Source organism: Oryx dammah, unplaced genomic scaffold, assembly GCF_014754425.2.
Source record: "Oryx dammah isolate SB20612 unplaced genomic scaffold, SCBI_Odam_1.1 HiC_scaffold_16, whole genome shotgun sequence".
NCBI lineage: Eukaryota > Metazoa > Chordata > Mammalia > Artiodactyla > Bovidae > Oryx > Oryx dammah.
In genome coordinates, this window is record NW_024070200.1 from 40,954,628 (window position 1) to 40,968,758 (window position 14,131).

General features: G+C 41.3%; 2 protein-coding genes across 3 annotated transcripts in view; both read left to right on the forward strand.

Moving 5' to 3' along the window:
* Positions 1-14,131, forward strand: part of FAM189A1 (family with sequence similarity 189 member A1) — a 248,225-nt gene that overhangs the window by 179,669 nt on the left and 54,425 nt on the right. For both annotated transcript variants that reach the window (XM_040257388.1, XM_040257389.1), the window contains exon 3: positions 9,363-9,473. In XM_040257388.1, coding sequence (XP_040113322.1) covers positions 9,363-9,473 — 111 coding nt within the window. The remainder of the gene's footprint in view (positions 1-9,362; positions 9,474-14,131) is intronic.
* NSMCE3 (NSE3 homolog, SMC5-SMC6 complex component) lies at positions 661-3,806 on the forward strand. Its single transcript, XM_040257391.1, has one exon. The coding sequence runs from the start codon at positions 1,980-1,982 to the stop codon at positions 2,835-2,837; it is 858 nt and encodes a 285-aa protein (XP_040113325.1). The 5' UTR covers positions 661-1,979; the 3' UTR covers positions 2,838-3,806.

Here is a 14,131-nt window from a genome sequence, read left to right on the forward strand (position 1 = left end):
TTAAAACATCACCCTAATCCTATTAATTTACGTCTCTATTTTCCAGGCGCTGTGTAGAGAGGTGTTTTAAGACTTAAAACTGGTATTTTTTTCACCCATTTTGAGTATGACATCTGCTATCTGGGTAAAGATGTTGATTTTCATAGTCACAGGGGTTGCTAGACCTGTGGAATTACTAGGTAACTGAAGTGACTACCTGAGCAAGACAAAACACTAAAAAATAACCCAGCCCAGCTATTGACAATGGCTTTCCTCTTATTTCCCATTTCTGTCATCTTTTGGTAGATTTTTTTAAACTCGAGATACAATTGATCTTTCTGAAGGGACCTTTTGCAGGATTCTCAACTGTAGGAGGTTTCTTTGCACTTGAGTTTAAATTTTAATTTGCAAGTAAACTGAAGCAGATGGATTGTCCCATTGTGAAAGAAAAAAAAGAGTGCCTTGATAATACATTTGTTTTTCTTAGCAGGCTTCTGCCATTAAGATTGATGCCTGGGGATATACTGTTAGATCTTGTGTGGAACAGAAAGTTATTACTCATAGTTTACCAGATTTTAGCATTCTTGCATCACAACACAGAATGTCATTTTACATTTAGTATTGCTTTTCCAGTGCCATTATCAGATTGCATTTTCATAGTAAATTACAACAAAATTTTATGCTACCAACATTTAATGAAATTTTAATAAGGTTGTGTTTTGATGTTATTATTCAAATAATGTGTTGTGAATTGCTTTCCTTTGAATATATTTGCATTAAAGAGGAACTCAACTTGATTTGGTTCTTTGAACAGTTTACCCACTTTCTGGTAGCTTTAAGAAGACAAAGAGGGAAATTAAGTTTCGCCTTTGCAAGTCAGTAAATAGAAAAGGAACCCATTTGCTAGGATCTGTGGATGTAATGGCAGCAGATTACAGATGGTTTGAGTTAATGAAATGACTCACGTTGGTTGCAGCACAATTAAAAATATAAAGTAGACATTTCACAGATTATGAGGGATGATAACCTGGAGTTTTCGCTTTCTCGTTGATCTCTAAGGCTAGAGACTCACGTGTTAGCAATTCTTGGTCAGAGATGCCCCAAATTAAATGGTAGTCTCTTGATACCGACTTCTCTGTTGGTAGCATTCTCTTAGCCATTTCTGCCAGATCTGTGGTTGTGAGCCCAAGACCCATCTTTCCATGAGCACGTGGTTCCAAGAGATAAAACTCCCCGAACCAAGCAAAAACCCCCCACTTATCGTGCTTTCTGGGGTGACTGTGTCATAGCTGTCCGGCTGAAAGAGTTGATTACCCAGAATATCAAGGCTGAAAGGTGAAGAGACAGGGAGAGACAGCCCTGTATGCGAGACGAGGCTGTGTTTACCATTGTTTCTAAACAGACTCGGGCTTTAGAGAAAGTAACTGGTGGAAAATGGTGAGAAGGGGCTGGCGAAGGCAAACTAGTAGTCCTTGAGGTCTTTTAATTCTCTTTATGTCCAGTTTTGTGTGGAAAGAAATTGCTCTTACTTCCTTTCCACCCTCTTCGCCGTATTTTTCTCCCATATTCATCCTGGGAGTTTCTTTCACCTACAAACAGCCCTGATTTCAGAGTTTCGACTCTCAAGTTTCTACAGCCCTGGCCTGGGTACGATCCTGAGCCAAGCCGCACACTCGCTCAGGAGCTCTGCTTCCTGTTCGCCATCTGCAGGGTTTGGTAATAACGACGACACTTAATCATAATAAAGGCTGCAAGGAGTACCGGCTTCTTACCGCCGCCGTCCGCGGCCGCTGGCCAGACGGGAGCGACCTCAAGACGCGGCGCGGCCTCGATGACGCAACGCGTAGTCTCCGTGACGCAAGCGCGCAGCTTCTGTGACACAACGGCTTCTCCTCCGGGCCCTCTCACAGCCACACGGACTAACGGCTAACCGACCTTCAATCCCTGCCACCGCTGCCGGTTACGGGGAGTCCGCGCGGTCGGGGTCCCGCCGCCGCGACATGTCGCAAAAGCTGAAGAACCGGGGCCGCCCCAATTCCCAGGTCGAGCGGGAGCCGGGTGGCGGCGGCGAGGAGGCCCCAAGCACGTCTCGCGGGCCGGGCGGCGCCGCGTCGCAGCGGCGGGCCCAGGCCTCCCCCGCGCCGGGGCCGCGCTCGCAGAAGCAGCTGGAGCTGAAGGTGGCGGAGCTGGTGCAGTTCTTGTTGATCAAGGACCAGAGGAAGATCCCTATCCGCCGCACCGACATTCTGCGGCACGTGGTCGGCGACTACAAGGATGTGCTCCCAGAGCTGCTGCGGCGGGCGGCCGAGCGCCTGGAGTACGTGTTTGGGTACCGGCTGGTGGAGCTGGAGCCGCGCAGCAACACCTACATTCTGGTCAACACGCTGGAACCGGTGGAAGAGGACGCGGAGGTGCGCGGCGACCAGGGAACGCCCACCACTGGGCTGCTCATGATCGTTCTGGGGCTCATCTTCATGAAAGGCAATACCATCAAAGAGACGGAGGTCTGGGACTTCCTGCGGCGCCTCGGGGTACACCCCAACAAGAAGCACCTCATCTTCGGGGAACCCAAGAAGCTCATCACCGAGGACTTCGTGCGGCAGCGATACCTGGATTACCGGCGCATCCCGCACACGGACCCCGTGGACTACGAGCTCCAGTGGGGCCCGCGCACCAACCTGGAGACCAGCAAGATGAAGGTGCTCAAGTTTGTGGCTAAAGTCCACAACCAGGACCCCAAGGACTGGCCGGCGCAGTACTGCGAGGCTTTGGCGGACGAGGAGGCCAGGGCCAGACCCCAGCCCGCGGGCCCGAGTCCAGCCACTGCCCCTGCCCCAACCCCTGCTCCTGTCTCTTGAAATCTGAGACACACCCCAGGGCCCGCTCCCTTCCCAGGGGAAGGGCTGGAGGTGGAAGGAAGCATCTTGCTTGTTTAAATGCGTGGTAGTTCCAGGACGTGTTTGCAAACTTTTATTCTTGTAATGTTGTAAGTCGTTTTGATTCTCAAATTTCGTTTAGAGGGTGACTTGTTTTGTTTTGATTTGCTTCACTGTCTGTGTTTTTTGGTGTAAAGATCTTGTTAGCTTTATAAAGCGAATTGGAAAACTTCCTACCCGGATCTGGAACTGCCAAGGAAATATAAGCGAACTGGCCCTTGTCCGGCCTTTGAACTGCCCCACTCTGTAAAGGAAAAGTCTTCGTAAATTGAAAACGAAAATGTAATTGCCTATATCCCCTATTACCTTAACGCAGCTATTTTAAAAATCTGTTTTCTATGCATATAAGCATTTTGAGTCATTCTAAGCAATGTGTGTATTGTAGTTTTTCCACATAATTTTTTACATTGACAATTACTATACTGTGTGGCTGACCATTTTGTTCAATTTTTTTTGCTACTATAGTTATAATAAATACTGTATTTTTAAAGCAATTTAGCATTGTGCATTTATTTTAACCCTAAGTCATGAGAAATAAATTTCATGACTGAAAACCATCATAAGGAAAAAAGAAAACAATTTTTGCTACATATCATTGAGGTAAATAGTGTTTTGTTGAAGGTGCTTTACTTTTATATGTGTGACATACTGGATCCTGATGTAAAATATATTTCTGTGGGTCATGGAAAAGTTGATAAAAGTCTTAGTGATTAACCATGCCTATTTGGGAATCAGACTACCTGGGTTCAGAGTCTGCCTCACTTACAAATTTAAGGAGATTAAGTTGTACACAGACCTTTCCTCACCTATAAAACGGGTTGATGCTGCCTGTTACTGTGTATGGTAGTGTGATAATTAGGTATGGAAGTTTATGTAAAGTTATGGGCACAAGTTTGTTTAAATTTGGCTTTTTTTCCTTGGCTTAGGACTGTTAAAGTTTTTTCTTTTTAACTTTTTCTTTCATTCTCTTGTAAATCATGACTGTTCTTCTAGTCTGACTGTACTGTGTGGTTTATGGAAAAATAGCTCACGATGGAGCCCACATAAACAGAGCAGAAAGTAAGATCCACCCAGGCTTGGAGGGAGTGTCTGCTGTGTAGTGAACAGGATATGGGGTTTTGAGGTTGACTGACATCTCAGGACAGTACAGAACCCACCTGCCAATGTGGGAGACCCTGAGTTGGGAAAATCCCCTGGAGAAGAGACTGGCAGTCCACCCTAGTATTCTTGCCTGGGAGGCTGTCTGACATCTCAGGACAGTACAGAACCCGCCTGCTAATGTGGGAGGCCCTGAGTTGGGAAAATCCCCTGGAGAAGGGACTGGCAATCCACTCTAGTATTCTTGCCTGGGAAATCTGAATTCTAGCCTGGTGGGCTACAGTCAGTGAAGTAGCACAGAGTCTGACAGGGCTTATCAACTAAACAGCAGCAGCCTGAGTGAACCTGAAAGTGAAAGTGCACATCACTCAGTCGTGTCCGCGTCTTTGCGGCACCATGGACTATACAGTCCTTGGAATTCTCTAGGCCAGAATACTGAAGTGGTTAGCCTTTCCCTTCTCCAGGGGATCTTCCCAACCCAAGGATCGAACCCCGGTCTCCCACATTGCTTTCGGATTCTTTACCAGCTGACCACAAGGGAAGCCCAGGATTACTGTAGTGGGTAGCCTATCCCTTCTCCAGGGGAATCTTCCCAACCAGGAATCGAACTGGAATCTCCTGCATTCCAGGTGGATTCTTTACCAACTGAGCTATCAGGGAAGCCCCGAGTGAACCTGAGGCAAAACCCATTTGACCTGCTTTGGTCATGTAACAGGAGAAAGTATTTCTGCTGAGTTAGGACACCGAGATTCTGGAGTTATTTGTAACCTGTCCTATCCTGAATGATTCAGAAGTTGAGGAAGCTAATACTGGGGACATTGGAAAGCAGTGTGATATAATGGAAAAGCATTTGGTAAAAGCCCTTTTTTTGTAGTGACTTGAGCAGATCGTGCACCTAATGAACCCAATGACTCTGAAGTTAAGAAACAGTACATTGGTAGCAGAAGTGTTGGGTGCTGTGGCTGCATTTAGGAAAACAAATAGGAAAGAGAGAAACTCAGAAAATGTTTGACTGGTTTGTATCCAGGAATGAACAGTACAGAACTATGTTGATATGTAACTACATCTGAACCCCCAATTGGTAAATAAAACAGAGAGAAGGCTAATTAAATCACATTCCCAGGCAAAAATCAAATCTGTGTTATAGTTGTCACTCATTGTTAAAACATCTGAATGGATTCGAGTGGTTTAGGATAAAGGTTAGGTAGGAGTTGGATGCCCAGCGAAGATTTTTAAAAGAATAATATGAGAGAAGAAGAGTTGAAGTGTGGCCTGTCCACCAAAAGCATGAAGGTCAGAGGGGCACAGTCAGATCAGTGAGAGAAGGACTGAGAGGAGCACAAAGGGAGTAAATATGCTTACAGCAAACCTAAGGTGTGTGTCTAGAAAAGAAATACAGGTGTACCTAGTGGCACATGGCACCAAATTGAATCAAATTTTTTTTCTCCCATTATTTTATAATTTTTATTGGGGTAAGTTGGTTTACGGTGTTGAGGGGGGAGAGGGATAAATTGGAAGATTGAAATCAAATTGTTTTTGAAGAGTTGATCTGTCAAAGAAAAGTTTGCCTGAACTTTCAGAGTCTATGACTGCTTAAGGCCTAAATAACCCTTAGGTCTTCACTTTTTATGAGCCAATACCTATAGGAGGTACTGCAAAGTATAGAATCCCAGAGTGGAATCAAGATACATAGCACCCCAAATGTCATGACCTTGCCTAAGTTTAAAAAAAGAGAAACAGGAAATTCCCTGGTGGTCCAGTGGTTAGGACTCCGAGCTTTCACTGCCGATGGGCCTCGGGTTCAACCCCTAGTTGGGAAACTTAAGATCACACAAGCTGTGAAGTGTGTCTGAAAAAAAAAAAAAAGCTACCTTTAGGAGAAGGGAGGAAGAAGAATGGATGAGGGATGAGCTAGAATAAAAGCTAGACTTATTTAAAACTCATGGATTTGACTTTAAGATTCTTTTATATAATTGCAAGCAATATAAACTTAGAAAACCATCCCTAACAAAAATGAGACAATAACCTAGTTTCCCAGTTGGTAGCATAACAACACATAAAGGAACCCCGGTGACTCTAGGACACCATAATTTGGCTACATATTCTGGTAGAATGTTCTCTAAGGATAAAAGGAAACAGAAAAACCTTTCATGATCATGTTTTTGGTGGTAGTATTAGCACTGTTACTTTGAGACTTGTGGGTATTATGAGATTGAATCAGATGGTTAATTATAATGAGAAGGTAGGTTTGGGGCATGGTTGACAGGAAGTGGAGATATAAAGTTGATGTGATTAAATAAAAACCCTGTAGTTGTGAATTTGAATCCAAGATTGCAGTATGAACACATGATATGTTATACCTAACAAATGAAAATGCTTAAAACAGTGACCACCCAAGCAGCAAGAGCACCTTTAGCATGAAAACTGTGTTATCTAAATGTTGTTCAGTTGATAAGTCGTGTCCATCTCTGTGACCTCAAAGACTGCAGCACATCAGTCTTCCCTGTCCTCCACTGTCTCCCGGAGTTGGCTCAAATACATGTCCATTGAGTTGGTGTTGCTATCTAACCATCTCATCCTCTGTCAGCTCCTCCTCCTCCTACCCTCAATCCCTCCCAGCATCAGAGTCTTTTCCAGTGAGTCGGCTCTTCTCATCAGGTGGCCAAAGTATTGGAGTTTCAGCTTCAGCATTAGTCCTTCCAATGAATATTCAGGGTTGATTTCCTTTAGGATTGACTGGTTTGATTTCCTTGCAGTCCAAGGGACTCTCAAGAATCTTTGCCCGCACCACAGTTTGAAAGCATCTATTCTTCGGCGCTATTCTCTTTGAAAAGAATCAGGGCTTACTGGTGAAATGTCTGATTTCAGAACTAGGGCAAGAAATGTATATGATGACCCTGGAACATGACAGCTTTCAAAGTAAATTAGTATTGTGTCAACTTGAATTGAGTCTCTCTTGCTAACGATTCCAGTGACTGAAACATATCCAATGTGTTTAAGTTTATCCTTCATAATGATTCAAATACACACACACACTCCAAACAACACCTTTGAAGAAAGCTAGGGACCCAACTAATTTTTTTTAATTGTGTGAAAAAAATTGTATTTGACTCATTCTTTAATGAAGGAACCAATAAGATGTCACTACCAGTCTAAAAGAGAATTCACAGAATGTACACACATCGGCAATCAAGAATGCAGAAATGAATTTACAAAAGATGTAAAAGTGGTCAGCATCCATGGAGGGATAATCATTTGCATTCCACCAGACAAAATTCAGTTATATTTCTATTGTCAAAAATCATTGCATTAGCATGAATATTCTACATCTTACTGAGTTGTAGAATAAAGACAGCAAACAAGCAACTCAGAAAGGTGCACTAGACAGGATCCAGTATTTTTTTTCCTCCCATTTCAAAGTATTTTACAAGTTTTCATGATACTCTCCCCCTTCGTGATCATATTTTTTCAAGTTTTGTTTCATTAGATTTAAGTGTGGCAGGAGTATTAACTAACCACATAGGCTTGAGTTTATTTTGTAAGTCTAGCAACATATCAGCTAATTATTTTGAAATCTGGAAGATAAACAGAAAGAATCTAACATGTATCCTTTCCCTATATGAACCTATAATTTAAGGCAAACAGTTAATAAGGAAGAGTCTCCTTCTATATCTTGATTTCCACAAATAAAGTAGAAATGATGGCTTTAGACTAGCACTAATTTGGAAACCCTAGTAAATGTATGGACCTAAGCAATCCTGAAATATGGCCGCTAAGGAATGGTGGCACGGATGTAGAGGACAGACTGTGGACACAATGGGTGAAAGAGAATGTGGGATGAATCAAAAGAGCAGCATTGATATATATACTGCTGCTGCTGCTAAGTCGCTTCAGACGTGTCCGACTCTATGCGACCCCATAGACGGCAGCCCACCAGGCTCCCGCATCCCTGGGATTCTCCAGGCAAGAACGCTGGAGTGGGTTGCCATTTCCTTCTCCAATGCATGAAAGTGAAAAGTGAAAGTGAAGTCGCTCAGTCGTGTCTGACTCTTAGCGACCCCATGGGCTACAGCCTACCAAGCTCCTCGTCCGTGGGATTTTCCAGGCAAGAGTACTGGAGTGGGGTGCCACTGCTTCGGGTTACACTACCGAAGATATATATACTACCATGTGTGAAATAGATAGCTAATGGGAAATTGCTATATAACACAGGGAACCCAACCTAGTACTCTGTGATGATCTAGAGGGGTGGGATTGGGGGTGAAGAAGGTTCAAGAGGGAGGTGGTATGTGTATACTTATGGCTGAGTCACACTGTTGTACAGCAGAAACCAACACAACATTGTGAAGCAATTACCCTCCAATTAAAAATAAAGTTTTTTAAATGGCTGCTAAGATCACAGAGAGATCTTATTTACCTTCTGTTAGTCTGAATTTGATCAACCTCTGGATCTATCAATGAAATTACAAAATTTACAAAAGATGGAAAAACATTAAGTGATAGGAGACAAAGTGTAGCCTATAGAAAACTATAGGATTAGTGAACAGATTTCAAGGAAGAAAAAGCCCATAGTGAAAGGAAAAACACATTGATTCTAAAATATCTAAACTTTAGAGCCACCAGTTTCAATGTGGAACTCTTTTGTGTCTTGTGTAACCTGATTCAAACAAAATATGAAGAAAGGTTGAAACAAGTGTGAACTGTAAATATATTAATGCATTATTATCATAGACGTGATGGCAGCATTTTATGTTTTCAAAAAGTTTTATTATTTTAGAAATATACACTGAAATATTTAAGGATTAAGTCATATACTCTCTAATATTTGCTACAAAATAATTTAGAGAGGAGAGAGTATAAACGATAAAACTGACAGTGACTGGATTCATCACCCCTGATGCTAAGTGATGGGTGTGTTGGTGGGGTTCATTTTACTATTTTCTTTGGTTTTACATGTGTATGAAATTTTCCATAATAAAAATTAAAAGACATAGACTTTCTATCATTTGATTTTCTTTAGTAATTTATATATCACTTGTTATTTTTCAGAGTATGTATCAATAACACTATGTTGAGACTATGGAATGTATAGTATTTTCAAGTTTAGCTTCTAAAATATTTATATATTTCAAATAAAATCGTGGTTGCTGGCTATGGCTTTTCAGACACTACCTTTTCTATTTGATTTAAGGTAATATGATTTAAAATTTTTTAACAGTGCTTTCCTTGGAAACATAGAAATGTTATTCATGTGATTCTTTGATGGTTTGAAAGTTTTTTGAAAGCCAAATAATTTTTCCTCTGATCTCTCCCAGTAAATGATAAGTTTCTTATCTGGTTTGTTTCCAGATAACCTTTTTCATGCTGCTCTCGGCAGTGTGTGTGATGCTGAATTTGGCGGGTTCAATACTTTCCTGTCAGAACGCTCAGCTCGTCAACTCCCTGGAAGGCTGTCAGTTGGTGAGTAATGAAACGCAAGCCATTTGATAAAGGTCATGGACTTTGATTTTACATGAAAGGGATTTCAAAAATAATTTTACTGTACCCTTGGGTTTATTCTGATGTTTTAGCATTGTCTAAGGAATTCATGATGATTCCTTTCTTAAAAATTCTCCCAAATCAATATCAGTTGCCATTATTCTAGCACTGTTTTAGATGTCTAGAGTTTTGCCAAGAAAATGGACTGTCATAGCAAACACCCTCTTCCAACAACACAAGAGAAGACTCTACATATGGTTGTCACCAGATGGTCAACACCGAAATCAGATTGATTATATTCTTTACAGCGAAAGAAGGAGAAGCTCTATACAGTCAGCAAAAACAGGACCAGGGGCTGACTGTGCATCAGATCATGAACTCCTTATTGCCAGATTCAGACTGAAATTGAAGAAAGTGGGGAAAACCACTAGACCATTCAGGTATGACCTAATCAAATCCCTTATGATTATACAGTGGAAGTGAGAAATAGATTTAAGGGACTAGATCTGATAGAGTGCCTGATGAACTATGGATGGAGGTTCATGACATTGTACAGGAGACAGGGATCAAGACCATTCACATGGAAAAGAAATGCAAAAGAGCAAAATGGCTGTCTGAGGAGGCCTTACAAATAGCTGTGAAAAGAAGAGAAGTGAAAAGCAAAGGAGAAAAGGAAAGATATACCCATTTGAATGCAGAGTTCCAAAGAATAGCAAGGAGAGATAAGAAAGCCTTTCTCAGCGATCAGTGCAGAGAAATAGAGGAAAACAATAGAATGGGGAAAACTGGAGATCTCTTCAAGAAAATTAGAGATACCAAGGGAACTTTTCATGCAAGGATGGGCTCAATAAAGGACAGAAATGGTATGGATCTAACAGAAGCAGAAGATATTAAGAAGAGGTGGCAAGAATACACAGAAGAACTGTACAAAAAAGATCTTCATGACCCAGATAATCACAATGGTGTGATCACTCACCTAGAGCCAGACATTCTGGAATGTGAAGTCAAGTGGGCCTTGGGAAGCATCAGTACAAACAAAGCTACTGGAGGTGATGGAGTTCCTGTTGAGCTATTTCAAATCCTAAAAGATGATGCTGTGAAAGTGCTGCACTCAAGATGCCAGCAAATTTGGAAAACTCAGCCATGGCCACAGGACTGGAAAAGGTCAGTTTTCATTCCAATCCCAACGAAAGGCAATGCCAAAGAATGCTCAAACTACCACACAATTGGACTCATCTCACATGCTAGTAAAGTAATACTTAAAATTCTCCAAGCCAGGCTTCAGCAATAAGTGAACCGTGAACTTCCAGATGTTCAAGCTGGTTTTAGAAACGACGGAGGAACCAGAAATCAAATTGCCAACATCCGCTGGATCATGGAAAAAGTAAGAGAGTTCCATAAAAACATCTATTTCTGCTTTATTGACTATGCCAAAGCCTTTGACTGTGTGGATCACAATAAACTGTGGAAAATTCTGAAAGAGATGGGAATACCAGACCACCTGACCTGCCTCTTGAGAAACCTGTAAACAGGTCAGGAAGCAGCAGTTAAAACTGGACATGGAACAACAGACTGGTTCCAAATAAGAAAAGGAGTACGTCAAGGCTGTATATTGTCACCCTGCTTATTTAACTTATATGCAGAGTATATCATGAGAAACACTGGGCTGGATGAAGCACAAGCTGGAATCAAGATTGCTGGGAGAAATATCAATAACCTCAGATATGCAGATGATACCACCCTTATGGCAGAAAGTGAGGAAGAACTAAAGAGTCTCTTGATGAAAGTGAAAGAGAAGAGTGAAAAAGTTGGCTTAAAGCTCAACATTCAGAAAACAAAGATCATGGCATCTGGTCCCATCACTTCATGGCAGATAGATGGGGAAACAGTGGAAACAGTAGCTGATGTTATTTTGGGGGGCTCCAAAATCACTGCAGATGATGATTGCAGCCATGAAGTTAAAAGATGCTTACTCCGTGGAAGGAAAGTTATGACCAACCTAGACAGCATATTAAAAAGCAGAGACATTACTTTGCCAACAAAGGTCCGTCTAGTCAAGGCTATGGTTTTTCCAGTAGTCATATATGGATGTGAGAGTTGGACTATAAAGAAGGCTGAGCGCCGAAGAATTGATGCTTTTGGTATTGGAGAAGACTCTTGAGAGTCCCTTGGACTGCAAGGAGGTCCAACCAGTCCATTCTAAAGGAGATCAATCCTGGGTGTTCTTTGGAAGGACTGATGCTGAAGCTGAAACTCCAGTACTTTGGCCACCTGATGGGAAAGACCCTGATGCTGGGAAATATTGAGGACGGGAGGAGAAGGGGATGACAGAGGATGAGTTGGTTGGATGGCATCACTGACTCAATGGACGTGAGTTGGTGATGGACAGGTAGGCCTGGTGTGCTGCAGTTCATGGGTTCACAAAGAGTTGGACACGACTGACTGAGTGACTAAACTGAACTGAAGTAGTGATTATATACTAACATTTGTTGCATTGATTTTTCTCTGCACTAAAGTTTTGAAAATCAATTTTGTAAGTCTAAGTGCCGAGATAACATATAAGCTTGATAATGAGTGCATCCAAACAATTTAGTTCTCATTTTCCAATTTAAAAGGAAAATTATCTTTTCATTCCTGGAAGATTATAGATTGTGTGCTGTGGACTGAATTTTCGTTTGTTGAATTAGACCATTATATTTTATCACAACTTGGCTTCTGATTTGGTTATATTGAAACATGCATGTGGTAGGCAGTGCGTAGCTGGGATGGAGATCAACGTGTGTCCCGTGACATTCAGTGCAAGTGCCAAGTGACCCCTGATGTGACCCTGGCGCCCGAGTATGGGGCACTGGCATTTGTTTCTTTAACTTAGAGCCATGCCTCTTATTTTCTTGGGCTCTGAAATCACTGCAGATTATGACTGCAGCCATGAAATTAAAAGATGTTTGCTCCTTGGAAGAAAAACTATGACAAACCTAGATAGCATATTAAGAAGCAAAGACACCACTTTGCTGACAAAGGTCAGTGTAGTCAAAGCTATGGTTTTTCCAGTAGTCATGTATGGATGTAAGAGTTGGACCATAAAGAAGGCTGAGCCCAAAGAATTAACGCTTTCGAATTGTGGTCCTGGAGAAGACTCTTGAGAGTCCCAACCAGTCAATCCTAAAGGAAATCAACCCCAAATATTCATTGGAAAGACTGATGCTGAAGCTGAAGCTCCAATACTTTGGCCACCTGATGGGAAGAGCTGACTTATTGGAAATGATCCTAATACTGGGAAAAAGTATTAGGGCAGGAGGAGAAGTGGGTGGCAGAGGATGAGATGGTTGGATGGGATCACTAACTCCATGGATGTGAGTTTGAGCAAACTCCAGGAGATAGTGAAACTAACCTGGCGTGCTGCAGTCAGTCCATGGGGTCGCAAAGAGTCAGACACGACTGAATGACTGAACAATAACAATACCCTCACAGCTACTTATGCACTGGCTCATTTCTGAGAGGTCAGTGGCTGTGCTGAACTGCTGCTGGCGTTTTTATAAACAATGTCCAGGGTTTTTAGTTGTTCTCAGAAGAACAGGGAAAGGCACATCTCCGTCATCTTCTTGGAAGCCAAAATGCAATTGATTTTTGTATATTTCATATGTTGAAATTTTTTGTTGACTCTAAAAGTTTTCCCAAAATTACCTTTTAGTTTCCAGATGGACAGCCATATAAGCTAGGAAAATAAAGGTGCTTTCCCTTTGTTACAAATATTATAGAGCATATTTTTCTTAACTTTTTACATTGATTGATATGGATTTATATCAGTATTTAGTACCTTGTGATGCAATAGAGCTTTTTATTTTTTTAACTGAAGAAAAATTGCCTTACAATGTTGTGTTGGTTTCTGCCGTACAGCAGGACAAATCAGCCATAATTATACATGTATCACCTCCCTCTGGAACCTTCCTCTCCTCCCCCATCCCACTCTTCTAGGCAGACCTTTTTTTATTCTTCCAGTTTTATTGAGATATAATTTATATACAACACTGTATCCAGGTATAGAGAATAGCAATTAAAAAAATTTTTTATTGGCGTCTAGCTGATTTACAATGTTGTGTTAATTTCTGCTGTACAGCAAAGTACATCAGTTATACATATATTGACTTTTTTAGCTTCTTTCCCCACACAGCATCATGATTTGAGTTACATCATGAGGTGATAATCGTAGTAAGTTTTGTGAATATCCATCATCTCACATAGATACAAAAATTTTTAAATAGAAAAATACTTTTCATGGTGGATAATGAATGAGTAAGTTGAAGCCTATGGACACAGAGACTTAGCAATAATGGAATTTAAAAATCATCCATAGCTAATCCTCTTATTTTAGAAATGGATGAAGAGTGAAAGTCTGTATCAATCAGATAGTTTATATAAACCAGAATCCCACAAGTCCTTACTTTTACATCCTACCTGTTGGATCTGAAAAGTATATCTTCTCAAAGCCATGTTAAAATGGATACAGAAACTTGTTTTTGATTTAATACACAATGAACACCTATAGAAATGTCACCCAAAAATGCTTTTATTTCCAGAATAGAAATGGAAGGGTTAGGATTCATATAAATTTTTAAAATTTTTCAATTGAAAATTTTTTA